At 40.7% G+C, this 19,848-nt stretch overlaps 1 protein-coding gene across 4 annotated transcripts in view; it reads left to right on the top strand.

Moving 5' to 3' along the window:
* Positions 1-12,045: 12,045 nt before the first annotated feature.
* ESR2 (estrogen receptor 2) overlaps positions 12,046-19,848 on the top strand; it is a 33,573-nt gene continuing 25,770 nt past the window's right edge. The window contains exons 1-3 of one of the 4 annotated variants that reach the window (XM_020584014.2): positions 12,046-13,152; positions 15,816-16,057; positions 16,481-16,953. In XM_020584014.2, the coding sequence (XP_020439603.2) occupies positions 16,055-16,057; positions 16,481-16,953 (476 nt within the window). In that variant the 5' untranslated portion in view covers positions 12,046-13,152; positions 15,816-16,054. Of the gene's footprint in view, positions 15,243-15,815; positions 16,058-16,480; positions 16,954-19,848 lie in introns of all 4 variants that reach the window. The other 3 variants (XM_020584015.2, XM_020584019.2, XM_020584017.2) reach the window with 3 other exon arrangements.

The raw sequence follows: 19,848 nt of genomic DNA, 5'->3' as shown, positions 1-19,848 counted from the left end.
TGTATTGGCAATAAACAGCTTAGGTTTGAAATGTTTATATGAAAGGGCTTCATTTCTGTCATCTCTATGCACCAACTTCTCAGCAGAAAGGCTGGAGAAACCAGGTTTGGTTTTGGGGAAGCAGAGTTACCTCCTTCGTAACACCTCCCAGTAAGCTAGGAACTCAGAAGAAAAGCAATATTTATTTATAATAGTTTAATGTATTAGTTTAATTGCTACTTCAGGACTAATGTGTCTGCATACAGGTCCTACTCTAGCAGTATATTCAGGGCCAAGGAGACCAAGGGAAGACAGAAGAATCTGCTGTAAAGCCATGAGCCATGGCTAGGAGCTGTATCTGGAAAGACATAACAGAGGGCAGAAGGGAGTTTGAGCTGTGGCAGTGGGGGAAATCCTTTGGACCCAAGTGACCAAGCCTCCTATTTAGTAATATCCTATACTATGTGTGTGATACACAGACTGCTGGTTTTTTCATATATGATTTATATAGATGTTGAGTCTCTGGAAACCCAGGTTTTCTACATTTAAAAGCCAGCTTGAATTCAAAATTACCTCTGTTGAATGTGTATTTGATGAGGTAAATTGGAGGAAGAGAAAGTTCTCTCTTGCACAGAATCAGGAAACACAAGTTCCACATTCTCAGCCAGTGACTTTCAGCCTTTACCTTTAGCTCTGTCCTGCCAAGACTGCAACTAATTGAAAAGAGAATAAAATACTGCAGCAATCTTCAATCCTAATGAATGTTGCAATAATTTAATATTTAAAGAAATTAAAACTTTAGTTGTTTTCTTCTGTGTGGTACTGGGGTAGAAGCTGTGGTAGCAAAGCAAGGTATTCACCCACTGGGTACTCACAGGGGACGAGAAGAATATACCTTTGCACAAGATAACACAGGGATGGGTAGTTTCCTTCAAATTCTTTTAGGCATAACTGTGTTATTTATTTCTGCAAATTTAATATTACGTTCTTCTTTTTTCTTAAAATCTGCATCATTTTATTTATATGCGAGATAAATGTGGAGCTTTTTTACAGCTATCAGCAAGTGTCCTGAAGAGAATGCCACAGCAATTTAATGAGGTATGTAAGAACCTGTAACCACTGATGAACAGTGTCCAAGAAGATTCTTTCTGCATTTCTACCCTGGCCCTGCTTCTTCACTCCTCCTTCAGAGTGATCCTTTTACTATAACACCTCTAAAACTTGTGAGAGGTGGTAAAAATATTCTTTGTTAGGTGAATCCTCAAGTTAAGCCACTCTTCAAATTACTTATAAAGTGTGAATTTGCTGGACAGCCAAGTCGTGACTGTCATGAGACTGGGGTGCTAAATATAGTGGGGGTGCTGAGGAGAAAACTTACTGATTTTCTGGGGATTTTATGGACAGTACACACTATAGAAATGGGTACAATATATGCTGTGGTCCCAGGAACTGCTCAGCCTTCAGTAATTTTAGGTGATAATGACTTAAGTAACTTTTTCTGTGTGGGACAAGACAGTCATCAGGGATGGGCCTGTGTTACCCAACAGGTAAATTTACCCAATTTATTCTCTATGCCACCTTTGTCTAAAGGAACTGCTTTTTGAATCTGTTGGCACTAATGTATTTTCCTTCATGCACTTGGACACACAGGGGAGTATAACATCCTGAACTACATCTGATTTGGATTATTTTTTTCTTGTGTATTGCCTCAAGGCTCCTTGTAGCTGCTCCCCATGTCTGCTAGGCGGGTGCTGCTCCACTTACAGACTGCTGCAGCTTGGAGTCTTATCCTCCCTTTCTGTGTGTGGAAACTCCTATATTGACAACTCCCCCCCCCAAAAAAAACCCCTCAGTGGGTAATACATTAATCAAAGGCCTTCATTTTATATTGTTTTAGAAAATATTAATTTACATTATATATATATATATAAAAAAGAGAGAAGAGAACTTGACTTATTTTTCTTTGTCTGCTGCCAACCTGTTCTGATCACTTATCTAGTTACTCTTTGTTCCATTTGGTTATCTAACACATAAAATCTTTAAAACAATCTAAATTTTCCTTGATTGTAGGGTTTTGTTTATATTACCCAAAATAGCTGTGGCTCCTGACTGAGTGAGGATCTGAATGGAGAGGAAAGATACAATCCACAGGTAACCACTTCTGCTGCAAATAAGCTGCTCCCATTGCTTATTTGGTACCCAGGTATTTAGAGTAAAAGACTTGCAGAACCAGGGTCTGGTACAGATTGTTCAGGGGCTATGTCAGGATGTGAGGGGAATGCAGCCCTTACATGTGCAAAAAACTAAGGTGCACTTCTATAGTGTTTAGCAGAAAACCTTTATTATCTGTTCCATTAGCCCTGAGTGTGGCAGGGAACATGACCTTGTCCTTAGACATAAATAGGATTGCATAGACACAGGTCACACTCCATATAAGAACTAATCATCAAAAAGCACTGGCATTTAAATACCCTGTAGCTTGCAAAAGGCTTTATCTGTTAAAACAAAAGGAATTTCAAAGTAAAAGCAGCAGTGTTTGGACTTGCAAAATAGTAATGACAGGAGACAAGGAGGCTGAAGGAAAGCACAGAGAAACAAGGTAGAGACAAATCTGATACTGAGAAAAATTGCATTAGCATAAAGTCATCATAGGAAGGGCTGATTGAGTGGACAATAACATTAGCTTGGTTTGGTCCTGGCTGTGCTGGCAGAGAAGCTGTTGATAGCAAAGGGGGCAGAGCTGTTTCACCTCCTAATTCTGACAAGTAGTTTTGGAAAGTTGTATAGACTTGAAGGTGTTTTGGGGTCCAAAATCCAAGGATGAATACCGTGAGGCTTTATCCAAGCAAATTTATAAGCATGTTAATTTCTCTTGAGTAAATTAGATTAATGCTCTGCCACTAATCAGGCATTTTGAAAGACATGGCAATGGATAAATGAGAAATGGACCTTGCTGCCTGTGTTCAATTGTTATCATTTTTTTGTTTGTTTGCTTTTGGTTTTGTGTTTGTTTGGTTTGGTTCTGTGTGGGTCTTTTCATAAATGCTAACTCAGTACACTGGTTTTGGCTGGGGTAGAGCTATTTTTCTTCATAACAGCTAGCATGGGCTATGCTTTGAATTTGTGCTGGAAACACAATTTGTGCTGATAATTTATGGATGTTTCAGTTCTTGTTGAGAAGAGGTTTTTCATTGCACAGCCTCAAGGGCTTTCCTGCTTCTCACTCCAGCAGTGAGTGGCCTGAGGATGTGGGAGAAACTAGGAGGAGACAGAGCAGGGAGAGCTGACCCCAAGTGACCAAAAGGATATTCCAGACCATATGGTGTCATGCTCTGCATATAAAGCTGAGGAAGGAGAAGGAAGGGGAATGTTTGCAGTGATGTGTTTTTCTTCTCCACTCACTGTTACACGTAATGAACGCCTGCCCATGGGAAGTGATGAATGAATTCCTTGTTTTGCTTTGCTTGTGTGTATGGGTTTTGCTTTGCCTATTCAACTGTCTTTATCTCAACCCACAAGTTTTCCCACTTTTACCCTTCTGATTTGCTCCCCAATCCCACCAGGGAGGAGGGAGTGAGCAGCTGGGCAGTGTTGGGATGTGCTAAATTGAATTTATAGCTGTCAGTGCTGTTTAGCTATTGATTTGGCTCACTTGCCTGACCATGTATTAGCATCTGGTGCTCATTAGTGGCTGCTCTGTGCCCTGGCTGCTGCTGTAGTGCCGAGGTGGTGATTGCCTCCCTCTGCATTGCCTGGGAATATCCTGGGAATGGCCACAGCAATGCCCCTGGGCTGGCAGGTGATGGGGCCATCACCACTGTCCCTGTGCTGCTGCTGCACTGGACAGGCTGGAACTCCAATGTGAGCTCAAGTCAAAGGGACAGTGACCTATGGATGAGTCCACTTGGGAGCAGGACACTCCAAAGTGGCCATGGCCATGGATAAGCCCTTGCCAGAGCAGGTCCTTTCAAAGCACCTGTGGCCGTGGTTATGTCTGTGCCACAGTAGCTGCACCTGTGAAGGGACTGTGGCCCAAAGATGCATCCACACTGGAGAAGGGACGTCTTGAAGCATCAGTGGCTGTGCATGAAGTCATGCTGGAGCACTTCTGCTTGGAGCAGGTCCAACCCCAAGTGACTGCAGCTTGTGGATAAGTGCAAGCTGGAGCAGGAACGAAGGGAGGAGTCCATTGCAATGTTAAATCATAAAACCTCACTCAAAGGGATCAGGAGTGGAGATGGTAGTGGAAATACCTTTACATTTTTGTAACCCAAGACTTGAGTTGTTTGTTATGGGAATTGCTATAGCCAGAGCCACCAGAAGCAGTGGACAATCCTTGTAATTGCAGCAAACACCCGACCTGAGCTGCCTTTGGTGTCTGATAACTCCACACAACACAGCACCTCTCACGTCCTGAGTGATCACCATAACAGATGGAGCTCAAACTCATGGGCTAAATAAACCCATTGGGCATTTTGTGGACACTTGTGGTCATTTATGGAAGTTTTACAGACATTTCACAGGGGTGGTCCATAGACTAAGGGAATGTTATCTATGAAATAGATCAAACAATGGGAATGAGGATGGGTAATGATGATGTGTAGGACCTGAGCATGATGTGGATGGGATGGGATGGGAAGTGGAGAATGTGGTGGTTTGGGCTGGGGTGGAGTTAATTTTCTTCGTAGTAGCTAATATGGGGCTGTGTTTTGGATTTTTGCTGGAAAGAGTCTTGATAACTGAGGGATGATTTTATTATCACTGAACAGTGCTAACACAGAATCCAAGCTTCTCAACACCCCATCAGTGAGGAAACGGGCTGCACAGGAAGCTGGGAAGGGACACAGCTAGAACAGCTGACCAAAGGTGTATTCCAGACCACAGGGTGTCATGCTCAGCCTATAAAACTGGGGGAAGAAGAAGGAAGCAGGGGGACATTAGGAATGATGGCATTTGTCTTCCCCAGTCACTGTTAGATGTGATGTAGCCCTCCTTTCCTACCTGCCCATGGGAAGTGATGAATGAATTTCTTGTTTTGCTTTGCTTGTGTGGGAGACTTTTGCCTTACCTTTTCAACTGTTTTTATTTCAACCCACAAGTTTTCTCACTTTACTCTTCCAATTCTCTCCCCCATCTCACTGAGGGGGAAGTGTGTGAGTGGCTGTGTAGTGCTTAGTTGCAGGCTGGGGTTAAACCATAACATGCAGTAAAACAAAGATAATACCCCAAGTGGGTTCCAGTTAATTTTCTTCTCTTGAAAATGAATGTAGTTACATTAAAGAAGAAGAAACACCCCATCATCTGTGTTTATGCATCTAGTATTTAAAAAAACAATGCCAAAGGAGTTTATTTATTGTGCTGCCCAAAATGTCTAAGATGAGTACATTTCTGCTTCAGAGCAAATGTTAATTATGTTTCAGGTTTTTCTGTGACAAAGATAGAAAAAATTTGATTTAGCCTTTAGAAACCTCAGTGTTTGGTGCTGGAAATTGCTGGTTAATTAACCTTCAGATTTCTGTGCTGCATATGAGAATGGCTTATAAAATGATTCCATCATGTAAGAGCCTTGACTGCAGTGAACGACAAATTCAGAGGCTTGTTATGTCAGAAAGGAGGAGGAGAAACTTCTGTTTAGGTCTTGCCTTCACAGGGAAAGGAAACACTGATAGTATCCCTGAAACCTTGCACTGATGAGCAGGCACCACATTGCTTTGGAAAGATTTCTATTTGAGATCTGATGACTAAGTGGTGGTGGGCACAGCTGCTTTAGGATCAGAGATAAAGGAAAGAAGGAAAACAAATCCAGAATTGCTAGGAGAAAATCTTGCTGACATGTAATGCTGTCAGAGCATTTATAAAGAGCAGAAACCCTATTCAGTGTCAATCAGGTATGTGCTATATTGAATGAAATATTTATTATTGTAAATGTTGCCAAAGCTCTGCAATTGATAGTCTCTGGATTTATGAACAATAGCCTCTGTGAGTGAAATGAGATAGTTAAATTATCGACAGTTTTAATTTTGGTTCCAGTATAAATTTGTTCTTAAAGTCTAACAGTTTATGCAGATTAAGTGATTTTTCAATAACCTTGGGTTTTTTTAAGTATTTGTGGATACAGAGAAAATGATGGAAGTTTGCTATACTTTAGGTCTTTGGCTTAAGAATCTTATCAGAATAGGATTGCTGCACTGAGAGCAGGAGTATTTTGGAACATACATTAGGAGATTGGTTTTTTAAGATTTTTGGGAAATTCCACAGGTAAATATATTAATAAAAGGTAAATGCCTCTTCCTAGCATCATAGTAATTGGTATAACCTGATCCAAAGCAAATTGGGGTTACTGTAGATCTCCTCATTGACTTGACTTTTGAAATTCCAAGTCTCTCACTGATAAATGTCTCAGGTTTTTTTCTTACAGTTCTGAAGTAGTTTTCCCATTGAAGTCGGTGATTTACACTCTTTTAATAAGATCTTCGGCTTTAAGAAGGATCTTCCTAATTAGACAATGAGATACGAGCGTGTTTTTTAAGTTTGCTTTTGGTACTGCTAAAATGTTTATTTAACAATAACTAAAGATTGGGCAGCACATGTGTAAATCTTCATCAAACCCATCAGAACCTTTGCCTGAATGCTCATAAAAGACTTTTGGCTAGCAATGGCAAGAATGATCTGGTCTTTAATCTTGGATGCTTTATAACCAAGGTTTTATTAGAGAAAATAAATTTCAGTCTGGAGAGAGGATGGGGTAAACAGCAAATTGTGCAGTTTATCCCTTGGAATGGTTGGTAAATGTGCTATTTCTTTCTGGGAAGGGGTTCAGCCTTGTCATACGGAGAATGATGCACAATTACCATTTGTGTGTAGAGAAAGTTTTGATATGATTATGGGTTGCATGAGGAACTGCTTTTGAACATAAACTCATTTACCATTTGCTTCTGATGTGCTCAGTGTTACCAGCAATGTGTTTCCTCATCTATATCCTTGAAATTCCCTGCTCATCTGTTGCCCCCACAAGAGGGGGAGAATTCTAAGACCAGTGCTTTTACTGAAGCAACAAATACAGGTTGTATTTCTGATTTAAAGCTTTAGAACTTCTATTTGCTATTTGAGAACTTTATTAAAATCCTTCTTTCTGTTTGTGGTCCAAGTTCAAGAATAGAATCACTCCTCTTTGGCTGTCCTTCTTTTTGCTTTCCTTTCTGAACTTTGCTGCACCTTTTTAAATAAGATGTAGCTCATACTTGGCAGACACAGTGACTGTAACGCAGCATTAGTGGAAAACACCTGTAGTGTCTTCATTCTCAGGCTGGTAACTCTGTGTCTGTGTAAGTGAACAGCTGAGCTTCCTCAGGCTTTTAAAGGAGAAATAACAATATTAATTTTGGACCTAAAGGGATGGAGCAAATCTGATGCATCTTTGCAGTTTGTGTCTTCAGTGCTGCAAATGAGAATCAGTAAATGGAGAGCTTCAAGTATTGCTGGAGAAAGTGGAAACACACAAACTATTTTATATCCTTGAGAATTTGTTGGCTGATAACCTGAAAAACTTTAAATATCACAGGAATAAAATGCTCTCATAGTTTTAGAGGTGTTCTTAAAATGTTGCTACTGCAGAATTGTCTTCAATAAGTCAGACAGTGTGTCTATAATGATGTTCTGATAAAGAACGGATTAAAATATATTAATTAAAACAACTACAAATCCACTTAGTATATGATCTCTTTAAATACTCTTAGTTTTAGTTCTGGTTCTTGAATATTGGCTTAAAGGTGAAAGTAGCAAAGAGGTTACAGTGACAAGGGATGGTGACCCAGGGGGCTGACCAGATTTTATATCCACTATTTTACTGTGTTTTTCTTCAATTATCTGCAGCATGCTTTTGCTAGCAGCAAGAAATATTCACATGAAAGAGTTTGCTGGTCCATTCCTTAAGAGACAGGACATAAAAAGCTCAACAAGCAGAAAACCCAGGATAATTTCTCAGATTTCATTTTAATAAGACTAGGAGGACAATACAGTTTTGTCTTAATTAGTATATTTGACAAATGTCCTTCTGTGAGAACCATAAACAAAATTCTGACTGACTCAGCTGAGACAGGATTTTACTCACAATAAAAGGCAGGTTTTCATGTCTAGGTTAATGATGAGATAAATCTAGAACAGCTTCCTCTGTTTAAGGGACTAAAACATATACACAAACTTTTGTTACCTGTGGATGGTGTTAAACATGTCAGACTTGGGATTTCATGCAGCATCATAAGAGTGTTTCATGGCTTGAAAGGCAAGAATAAGCAATGCCTTGGTTTCTGTGCTCTTTCAGTGAATTAGTGATGGTGGAGAAAAAGTAAAGGCATAATGACTCATTTATTAGGTGCTTGTAAGTCTTTTAAGTCATCAAAAATCAGGTATCAAAAATCAGCATCGAAAAAAACCTTCATTTTAAAGAAGTTAAAATAAAATTGCAGAGACAAAGATATTTGGTCTTGAATTTGCTGTTAATGTGAAGATGCAGAACAAAATTAATACAATTGGAATAGTCTTTTACAGAAATTTCAGTAAGAAAATCAATTTATTACAGCTAAAATCAGAAAAGCAGCCAAATGAGTTCTGCATTTTGTACATATTCACACATAGATTTCATTTCTATACCATTATAGAAAAGATTGCTTATTCAAGTTTTATGACTAAAAAGACAAAAGTTTTACACTTTTTTAATTTACTCTTTGGCTACCTAAATTAATCCTACAGCATGAATCATTTGCATAGTAAAGAGGCTGTCTGGAAAAAACCCACAGTAAATAACACCATTTTATTTGGGGGAGGAGAAAGTGGAATAAGGCATACTGCAAATTGGTCTGACAGGAAAAAGTCCACTGATTTTTCTTCACTCTTTAGGTCACTGAGATCTGAAAAAATTGTTCCCTGACAACATTTCTGCAAGAAAGGTTTTCTTTTACTAAAGACAGCTCTGGTTATCAGCACTGCTTCTCAGCCTCGAAAAACAAGAGGTCATTTAAGGAGCCTGAGGCATGGCATGCTCAAGGGAAAGTAAATGCCTCATGTCTGCTTAGCCAGGAGCAATGAATCCTGCATTTCCTGACGTATGTGCCAAACAGAAACTCCCACCCTGCCTTTTGGAGCTATGGCAGGTCAGATCTGCCCGGGTGGTAGAGCGTGAACTGCAGAAATAAATGAGTTCACATCATTTAGGGGTGTGTCCCACTTGTCTACCCAACATCAGACTTGTTGGCTATAGACTGCCAGGGGGCAGGTTTTAGGGGCAGTAATGACTTTACTCTTTTGTCCATTGGCCAAAGGACTTTTAATCTTATCACACATCTTTATGCCTAGTGAGGGACAGCTGCTGCCAGGGAAAGTCTCTCTGCTTTCATCAGAAAACAAGACAGTATCTCCCCTGAGAGTGTAGGAATTTTCGATTCGTGTTCTATCCCTATTGCCTGATTTACTTGTTTTGCTTCACATACTGACTTTTTTAGCCACAGTCCTTTTCCTCTCAAATTTCTGTCTGGCATGAGTGCATTGCTGCAGGCTCTGCTCTCTGCATGCTGCTGTATATCCTCACAGACCTGAGTGGGGAAACTGCTGTGGAAAAGGGAATAAATGAGGTGGAATTTTCAGTCCCTGATGTATTTATAATACAAGAGATGTGGATTTGTTGTAAGAGTAAAGAGAAGGAACTTGACTTGAGTCAAAAAATCTCAGCTCCTGTGCCAGCTCATGTCTATACCCTGCCAATAACAAGAGACAGTTTTTCAGTAACCCTCCAAGCTGTGTAAAAGTTCTACTGGGCAAAATGAGGTATTTTATCCATATGTTTTTTCCCTTGTTGAGGGCAGAGGATTGAGTGTGGCACTCTGCTTCTCAGCAGACTAGAATTATCTAACGCCTTTGGTGGTGACATGGGCCGTGGGATCTAGGGCCCCCTCAGCAAGTTTGCTGACAGCACCAAGCCTGTGGTGCAGTCTCTTCTCTGCCCTTGTGAAAGCCCACCTGGAGTGCTGCATCAATCTCTGGGACCCTCAACATAACAAGGATGAAGAACATAAGATTCAGTGAGTCCAGAGCAGGCCATGAAATTCATCAGAGGGCTGGAGCACATCTCATATGAACACAGGCTGAGAGAGTTGGGGCTGTTTAGCCTGGAGAAGAGAAAGCTCCAGTACCTAAAGGAGCTCCAAGAGAACTGGAGAGGGGCTTGTTATGAGGATGTGTAGTGACAGGACAAAGGGGAATGCCTTCAAACTGAAAGAGAGAAGGTTTAGATTGGATATTAGGAAGAAATTCTTTACTCTGAGGGTGGTGAGCCAGGGTGCCCAGAGAAGCTGTGGATGTCTCATACCTGGGAGTGTTCAAAGCCAGGTTGGATTGAGTTCTGAGCTACCTGGTCTCATGGAATGTGTCCATGGCAAGGGGGAGGGTTGGAACTAGGTGATCTTTAAGGTCCCTTCCAACCCAAACCGTTCATAGATTCAGTTATGACTCTATGAAGACACACTTTGCAAATGACCAGAAAGGAATGGAGTGGAAGAAGGCACATGTACCTTTGTTCTAGGACACTGTCATTGAGAGAAATGGTGATTGAAGGAATTAATTCCTCCAGGATCCAAGGCACTGGTGTATTCCATGCTGTTGGGACAGAACTATGGTCTGGCAATCAAAACAAGAATAATTTTTTTAGAATTAGCTTCATTAATTGGTATGTGCTGAGAGACCCAAGTGTGCTTCAGAGATGCTGGATACAGATGCACATCCCAGCTCCATGAAAATGTAAATCCTGTGCTGTTCTTCCCTGCCCTTTCTTGCATCAGAGGGAGATGTTTTTTTTTAATAATGGGGTTCCCACCAGACTAGGGTGCAATTCTGTGTACTGTCTTCTGCCACAATACTGCTGTGGATTGAAGCATGATTACAAAATCCTCAGATAGATCCTTGTAATTGTTGCTTGTGTAATAGTTTTAATAGATGTTTCTTTTCTAATGGAACACACTAAAATTTTCATGCTGAAATGTAAATATTCATTTTGATCAAAAAGTCCACACTGTGCTTTGAAATAATTACATGGAGAGTAAAGGAGCTGAAGTGTCTCAGTTTGCATTTTTATTCTTGAGCAGGACAATGGCTTTTCATTTCTGGTGTCTGAAACCCTAAGTCTATGAAACATACTTTAGAGATGCAAATCATAGAAAGCTTAAATCTACTCTCATGTCTGGTAATATTTTAATGGTCTACAAATTCAAAGGTTAAAAGCTAGTAAATCAACCTTAACTCTAGTTTGAACTGAGATCTGGACATATTTTCCAATTTTATGGATACCTTCTGTTGAACTAATACCGTGTAGCGTATGCAAGGCAGCTGGTTTTGTGCATCACGAAGTGTTGAATGTTGGTTGTCTTCGGGCAGGACCCACAGCTCTCACCTTCTTGAACAAAGGTGACAAATTGGCCAGTGTCCATGATCCTTTTATATGCCTCACTCTTTCCAGCACAAGTAAAATGGAATTTCCTCTGCTGTGAATGCCTCCAGTAATGGGAAGGTGGGAAGGGAAATCTAGAGAGCAACTAATCCAGCGCACTGCTCAAAGTGAGCCTTTATTTAGTGTCTCCAAAGATAGGGATTTCACAGTCTTTCTGGGTATCCTATTCCTGTACTTAATTCTCACTGTGGAGAATTTTTCCTATGTTCTACTGGAATTTCCTTTGCACTGGCTTGTGACTGTGATCTCTTGTCGTGACTTGTGTGCTTTCTGTAAAAAGAGTCTGGATTTCTTGTCTTTGGAACTCCACTTCAGGGGGTAGAAGACCGAAGTTGTGAATTCCTCTAGTGGAACAAATCCAGTTCCTTTGCTGCCCCCAGGTCATATTCATTCAGCCCTGAAAGTATTTAGAAATGTTTAGAATAATCTAGGAGTTGTCAGTGTTCTGAGTAACTCAAAGGCTAGCATAGGCTAAAGAGTGCTCGTTTTGCTTGTTTCAAAGTGTTCTTTCCTGCGTGCTTTAGAGCTGCAGTGTTTTCTTCAGAGAAGGTCTTGGTGTCATTGAGGACAGGTTATTAATTTTGGAGGAATGAGTACAATATCTGAAGTCTGGACAGACAGCTGTGTTTGCATTTTGCTTCCCTTTCTCTGCCCTACTTGTTGCAGCCAGTCCTTCTCAGGCAATAATAGACTTGTTTACTTGTCTGCCTTCTGTTGGCAATATCCGGCACTGCTGTGTTTAATGAGTAATAAGTTTTTCACAAAACCTGAAGCACAAGTATGCCCTTATGCATCAGGAATGACTTTCCTTTAATAATCATGTTTCTAGAAGATGATTCAGTTTATTATTGCAGTGAGTTGTGTAAAATGTAACTTAACAGAATATTAATAGCATGCTCTGCAAGATGACTGAGGATCTTTGGCTGTGGGGTGGTGGAATGCATGCTTGCTGAATCACCTCTATTAAACCCAAAGGCAGAATGATTGTACTTTAGTTTAAGCCTAGCACAGAAAATGGTCATCTTGATTCTCTATTGCAAAAGATCTTTACTAAAAATATATATAAAATTCTAAGCATGTTGTGGTGCATGTTGATGGAAGGGTGCCTGAGAACATCCATCATTCCCTTGCTTTTTGAAGTGTTGTACTTTTCTAGGAAAAGCTATTGTATTATGTTCCCAAGCAGGCACCCTGCCCTCTCTTCCTATTTTGCCACTTTCCAAAACTAAAACAAACAAACAAAAAAAAAACCCAAACAAAAACCAAACTAGCTTTTTTCACACAAGCCTTTTAAAGAGGTACTTGGTATAGGTAATGTGCAGTAAGTGGCTTTTGAGTTTGTTGAAATACGTCAGATGGCTTAATTATTTACCCATGTGTCTGTTTGACTATGACATCTAAACCAGTTCTTGTGTCTCATCTGGCATGTCTTGCATGGTGGCTCTCAAGATACATTCAGTTGTTGTAGAATTATTCAAAGACAAGAAACCTGATTTTTTTTTTGTTTTTTTTGGGTTTTTTTTTTTTTTTTTTTTTTGTTTTTGGTGGAGAACATTGATAACATTCCTTTTTTCCCTACATCCTCATGGATAGTGGTGTCATCCTCTGAGTACTGGAACAAATGAAGCTGTTTTATGTCAGAAGTGAATCCTGCCCGTAATGTCTTAGATTTGTGAATGGTAAGTGTTATTCAAGGAACTGGCCAGAATGGCTGTTGTTTACTTAGTAATGGCATTTCAGTTGTTGAATATCTTGCTAAGCTAAACTGACTTCAGTGGATTGAAACATTTGCAGACTCCCAGGAAACCAGAGTATAAAAATAATAGGCACCTGTTTTGTTTCTGTGTCTGGTACAAATCTAGTGCAGGGCTGATAGACTGCATCTAAAAAATGTATTTTATCATTGAATCTTGCTTTTAAAATCTTTCTTCAGAGGAAGTGTTGGGACAGGAGTTCACTTTAGGAAGTAGTTCATTTCTGTTTAATGAGTAGTCTTTAAAATATGAGGACATTATACCAGGATGGAACAAATTTATTAGCCTATTGCACTACTTATTGTAATCCTTGTATTAAATGTGGTCGTACTTCCTTCTTTGTTTGTGGAGTCTGTTTTCTCGCAAGCTCAGATCCTGAGGTTTGTTTCCCTCAATCTTCAGTCCTTCTTTAAGATACACAACTTCAGAGTCCAGCAGCCAATTTTTAGGACCTTCTGAGCAACAATGGATAATTTCAGCAGTTTCACTTTATTTGTGAGGCTCCGGGCTTCCCATTTTAAATTCTCTGGGTGTAAAGAAACGTGGTCAATGTGATCTCATGTAGATCCATAGTCTACTGTGGCTGAACTATTTCTGCCACCCAAGTTAATTATCTCAAGTCAATGCTGTTATTTTTTCACTACATTACAGCCTGCTGAAGACCATGAGTACAGTTTTCTTTAACTTGCTAGACCCCAGGGTCTCCTTTTCTTGTAAATAAGTTATGAGCAGTGTGTTTTTCAGGAAGGCTGTACTGACTTCTTATGCTTGTGTGAACTCCTACCCCTAAAACAAGCTTCACTCTTGCTCCTGGTAACTTCTGTGTATGCTTCTAAATACTGTGTGTTGCCCTTTAGAGACCATATCTCCTCCTGCTAAACAGGCAGTTAACCTGCACACACACATCAGTGGATTCTCTCTGCAGAAAAACATTACTCAAATCTCAGCTGATTTCTGTTCATAAAATTTCGTAGTAGCAGCTCTGTGTTCTCTCTCTGTTTCTACAGTGTACAGGCATTTATTTGCTAAATGCTGAGGGAAACTACACAAGCAGTTTCCTGCTGCAAAAGCTGCCACAGCAGAATGTCTCTAGCTGACTGTGACAGCGATGTTGCTGTAATGCTGCTCATGTCCTTCTCTCCGAAGGATTTGGGGTTCCCCTCCACTGTGCACCCTTCCAGAGGAGGCAGAGGGACAAAGTGAGCACAGACAGCTTTTGTTGGACATTCCAGACCCTCTGGCAGAGTGTCCATGCTCACCCTGAATACCTGCAGCCTCTGAGATTGCAAGGGGAATACAGCTTTGCTTACACTGAATCTTTAAATGTGTGTTGAATCCAGTGTGCTCACTGGGCCCACTCGTAGTAACCCCTGAAAATACTCCTAAGATAATTTTTTTTGTTCCATCATTTGCTTCTAAAAAATTACCCACCCCATAATCTGGGAGTGAAAGTGCCTTTGGGTTTGTCAGTGTTCTTTTTGCAGTGAAGTTTGCACAATGCCTGTTTTTTCCTAGAGGGGGCTGTGAAGCATCTGGTGGGGGCAGATGAAGTGTGTAGGTTGTGTGAGGAGTGAGGTCAGAATCCCCTGCTTTGACTGCTCTGGAGTTCCAGTCCAAGAACTGCTGGACACAAACAGCTGCTGAGATATCTCATTTTCCTGTTTCCCACAAAGGAAAAAACAGCAGCTGGGTCTAAAGTGCCGGAGCTGATTTAAATGAGTTTCTGGTTATTTCTACATATTATCTTCAGTTTCATTGCCAGGATGCAGAGTGAGGAGGAAGGATGGACTCTCAACTATCCATTTTAGTCAAAAAGACTATTTCTTACTTTTTTGGTTAATGCTTCTCCTCTCAGTCCTCACCCTAGAGGAGAAAAACATATCAATGCCCTAAGGTGGCATACTAGAAATGCCATCTGGCTGAGAACTTTGGGGACAGGGAGGTTGCTGGTACTTCAACAAAACTGTGCTTCAATCTTCATCATCTTGCTTTATGGTCATGTGAGGCAAAAAAAGGTAAGAACATTTAGCATCTATACCTTGGCCACTTGTGGAATAGCAAAGCTGGGTGAATGTTTAGGTATCCTGTGGTTTTTCATGTTAAGATCTTATTACAATATGTAAAAGTACATTGTAATATCAGTTCATGGGGCTGGAACTTGCTATTTTGGATACAGAATTGTTTTGAGTTGCAAACTAGGTCTGTCTTCAGAGCTGGAATGAACTGCAGATGAAACTCTTAGTGAAGAACAAAGAAAAAATGTTTTTAAATGCCACAGTAAAATAATGCTTCTAGGACAGAGATCTGTCTTAAGAGGATAATTTTGGCGGGCTTTTTTTTTTTTCTTTTCAGAATTCTTTTCTCTCTTAAATCCCTAAATCTGTCAAAGAGTATTTACTGTGGGCAGTTCAAGGTCTTTTTTTGATAGTGAGTCAGATGGGAGAAAGGACAGGGAGTAGTTGGGATGGGGATGGAGAGTGGCAGGGAATTAAAAAACTTCTGGACCTTATGAAATCACTCAAGTTGTGTTGTCAGCTTTGGAAATATCTGCATTTTATGACTTCTACTTTTCTGATGGCTCTGTTCAGAGGTGCCGTATCCAGGGACCTCTCAGAGATGAAGTTGCACTGCTTGCTGACATCCACTACCTGTCTTCCTCCTCTGTGTAGAGGGACGTGCAGTGGAGTTCTGGATTTGGAAGGTATAGGGGATATGCATGTGTGTGTGTATGTCTGTTTTCAAAATACCTGCTCTGACATGTTTGTGATGGAAAAGGGAAGCACCCTGAAGTACAAGGCTGAAGACTGTAGTGCAGTTACAGCAGAAGATGGTGAGTTATAATGGGAATTGATTTCTCCTCCATAGCTGTGGGTCTTGGGATAATTTTGCCTCTGATATAGAGCAGTTTTACCCTGGTTGTAACTCCTATTAAGATCCAAGTTGTCGCCTTCATCTTTGTTGCAGGCAGGCCTCAAATAGTTTTTTTCTTAAAATTATTATTATTTTTTAAGGGAGTCTGAACTCTGTGTGTGTTTTAGCCTTTATATTTAAGGATATTCTGAAAAGCTTTCTTTCTCTTAAAGGTAGTAAATTTGTACATTGATTATTTAAGTGCATTTGGTATGTAGCCTGTTTTAACGAGACATTTTTATGTTTTTTGGTATACGGGTTCCTTTATTCTTTTATAGAAGACTTAATGCAGAGCTTTCTAACATTTTAATTTTTTTTTTTCTGAAATTCTTTATCATCTTAGGATGAATATTTAAACAGCACTCTTCAATCTTGCTTCAAAATGTCCCTGTGCACGTCTTCTCACAAGGACTTTTCTCAGTTGCTGCCATTTCAGGATATTGGATGCAATAAAACAGAAATTAAAAATTCACCTGCTGGTGTCATCTCTCCAATTCCCTACAGCTGCAATCAGTCCACGCTGACAGCAGAACACAGTCCAGTCTACATTCCCTCATCTTACATGGAAAACAGACACGAATATTCCGCAATGGCATTCTGCAGCCCTGCTATGGTGAATTACAACATTGCTAGCAATTTTGGGGATCCAGAGAGCATGACTGCAAGGCAAACCTCCAGCCCCAGCATGCTGTGGTCTGCTCCTGGCCATCTGTCCCCTCTGACACTGCACTGCCAGTCCTCACTGCTGTATGCAGAGCAGCCCAAGAGCCTGTGGTGTGAGGCACGACCGATGGAGCCAGTGCTGCCCGGGAGCAGGTCAGTGCTGCTTGTTGCTTTAAAACTTGGCTGAACATTATCTACAGTTTCCTCAGCTCAAGTCTTTTCTTTTTACATTTGAATTTTATGTGTTGGTCCCTCTGAAAAATAAAACAATGCCAGAAAAGCTCCACTATATACCAAATCGGTCCTGGGGTGTTTGTTTGTTTGTTTGTTTTTAGTGTAACTTCTGAAATGAGATTTTTTTTCTTCAATACCTCCTTAGAGTACTATACACCAACACAAAGCATTACAAATACCTTCAGTGTGGGAAAAGTTCAGTGTGTAAACAAAAGTTCAAGACTTCTAGGTACTATTCTGTGTAATAAAATTAATTTTGCTCTGGCAGATTAAGTCCTTTTGAGGGAGAGAGGTAAAAGTTCACTCTTTTTGCCTTTTTATACAATGTTGTTTGAATTCCTTTTTATCCAGATTATTCTTTTTACTGCTTCTAATAGATGTGAAGGCTTTTTGTTAACCTGAAATTCAAGGGAAATATTTTCTTTGCTTTTAGTATGAACAGTCACACAGCAGCATGCACCATGTTAAAAGGTGAAAAAAAGCCTGACTCTGTTTCTTGCTGCTGTTCCCAACTGACTCTGTAAAGTTGTTGTGAACAGCAGAGTCACAGGCTAAATTTTCAGCTGACAATAAACTCTGTTTGCAAAAACACATTCTTGTTCTGCACATTTACTGGTATTGCAAACCCTAATCAGCATGTGGATCATCAGCCGATGGAATTGCTCTGTTTGTGGGCACAACACCTGCTGGATGGATAAAAGCTCAGGGTGTGCAGGTGCTGTTCCTGCTTCAGCAGCTGTATATTTATTCATAGGCCCCCTTATTAAACTTCAGCAGCCATTTGGAGTATGAAAAATAGTGTGTCCTGGCAACAGTTTTAGTTCAATGGTTAATAGAGGATTTGTGCTATTTTTGAGACTACCCACGTTCCTTGTGCAAGGGGTGGGCTTTATGCAGTTCTGGAGTGCAAATATGCTTTCAGTGTAGGTGTGTGGATTGGGAAAGACTCTTTGGGTAGCACTTACATTCAGAAGAATTTCCCGAACAGCTTTGATGTGAACAGGGGTAACATCCAAACTCTTTCCACTTTGGTTAAGGTTCCAAAACTTTGACAGCCCTGGGAACGTTAGTGTTTCAAGCTGTCCAGATGTTGGGACAGCAGCTGGAATAACCCAGGAGCAAGAGCACCCTGTCTGATGCCCTGCAGTGCCCTCTCTACAACAGACAGAAGGGAAGCCAAACCTCTCCCACTGGAGTTTAAATAAATAAATCATCAGCTATTTGTATAGATATATAAGGACTATTGCTCCTGCAGCTGATGATGACCTAACTTAAAGAGAAATCAAGAAAATCTGGAGTATAACCTCTTTTTCACAGTATGGTTTGAATTGAAAGGGGTCTTAAAGACCATCTAGTTTCAACTCCCGTGCTGTGGTCAGGGACACCCTCCCCTAGACCAGGTTGCTCAGAGTAGAAGGATGACCAGGAGAAAATCAGTGACTTACTGCTTTCAGTGGAGTCTTAGTTCTTTTTTAGAAAGGTAGCACCTCAATATAGAAACCACGATCATAAAATAGAGAGGAGTACTAGGAGGTGTAAAGAGAGAAATCTTTCACCATGGGGTTCCTCAGTAGCCACCAGGCTACATCCCCTCTTTTCCTGCATCCTTTGGTGCAGGAGCATTGTGGGCACCCATCCAGCCACTTCCAGCTCACCTGCAGGACCTGGCAGCTCATTCCTCTGCTGAGCATCCTGGTGTGCCCCAGTCCTACAGCAGCTGGGATGGGGTCTCTACCCACATGTGGGCTGCCCTCTCTGGACTGCCCTTTGTGTGGAAACACTGTCGGAGCAGGAGACTCTCGGGGTATGGGATGTTTACCTGAAAGCCCTGACTGTTTGCAGGGTCTGTTGTCCTCACAGACAGCAGTGACAAAATGATGGGGTTTGGGCCTCCTGGTGTGAGGCTGCAGCTGTCACAGACAAGTGGCTCTGATCCTGTTTGGCCCACAGGAGGAATTTGTTCCAGATGGTTCCGCTGCATGCAAGCTGTTTGCCACAAGTCTGAGGAAGCCCTGCCGCTTCCATGTGTGCAGGGTGGCTGTCATTAAACTTTTAAGCAAGGAAAGAAAAAGTGCTTTTTAAAAACACTTTTCATGACAGGGAGGTAAAAACCAGCAATCCTCACCGAGATGTTACAGTGTGTGCTTCTTCTTTATTTTCATCCATAACCTCAGTGCTTTATCGAGGGCACTAAACATTGCTCTCCACAGCATATCAATCAGTCACTCAGAGCCTCTCCAGCTGATTTTGAGCCTTTTCTGACCCTCACAATCGGATAATGATTCCCAAATAAAGCTTAAAAATATATCTCTTTTGCTAATGTGAAACACCAAATTACTTTTGCTTCCAAATACAGGGGGATAGGAAGGATTAGCAATGCTTTTCCCTCCTTGCATTAGCAGCATATTAGGCATGTGTGATACAGTCCCTTTGCTCTTGGGGAGAGTTTCCCCCTCACTGGTCTTTCCAGCATGGCAGAGAGGGAAATAACTCAGTGATTAGCCAACCCATTAACGAGGTGTGTGTCTAATCAAAGACCGAGCTTGTTAAACACCTAAACACTCCTCTGCCCTGCCATATCTAAATGAATTGACATTTTAAAAAATCTCTCAGGAACTTAATTGTACAACAAATACCTTAATTTTTCTGATTTGAAATTTGCTCTGAGAAGCACCTTTTCTTCCTTTCCAAATTTTTTACCAGGAAATTGGAGCATGTTCTCCTCAAAAACTTATGAACTTGATGGTTTTCAGTTGGCATGTGGGTGTGTTTGTCCTTACCTCCTGTCATGAAATCAGCACAAAATCTACTTTT

The sequence above is a fragment of the Corvus cornix genome, chromosome 5 (assembly GCF_000738735.6).
Source record: "Corvus cornix cornix isolate S_Up_H32 chromosome 5, ASM73873v5, whole genome shotgun sequence".
NCBI lineage: Eukaryota > Metazoa > Chordata > Aves > Passeriformes > Corvidae > Corvus > Corvus cornix.
This window is presented reverse-complemented; position numbering and strand designations above follow the sequence as displayed.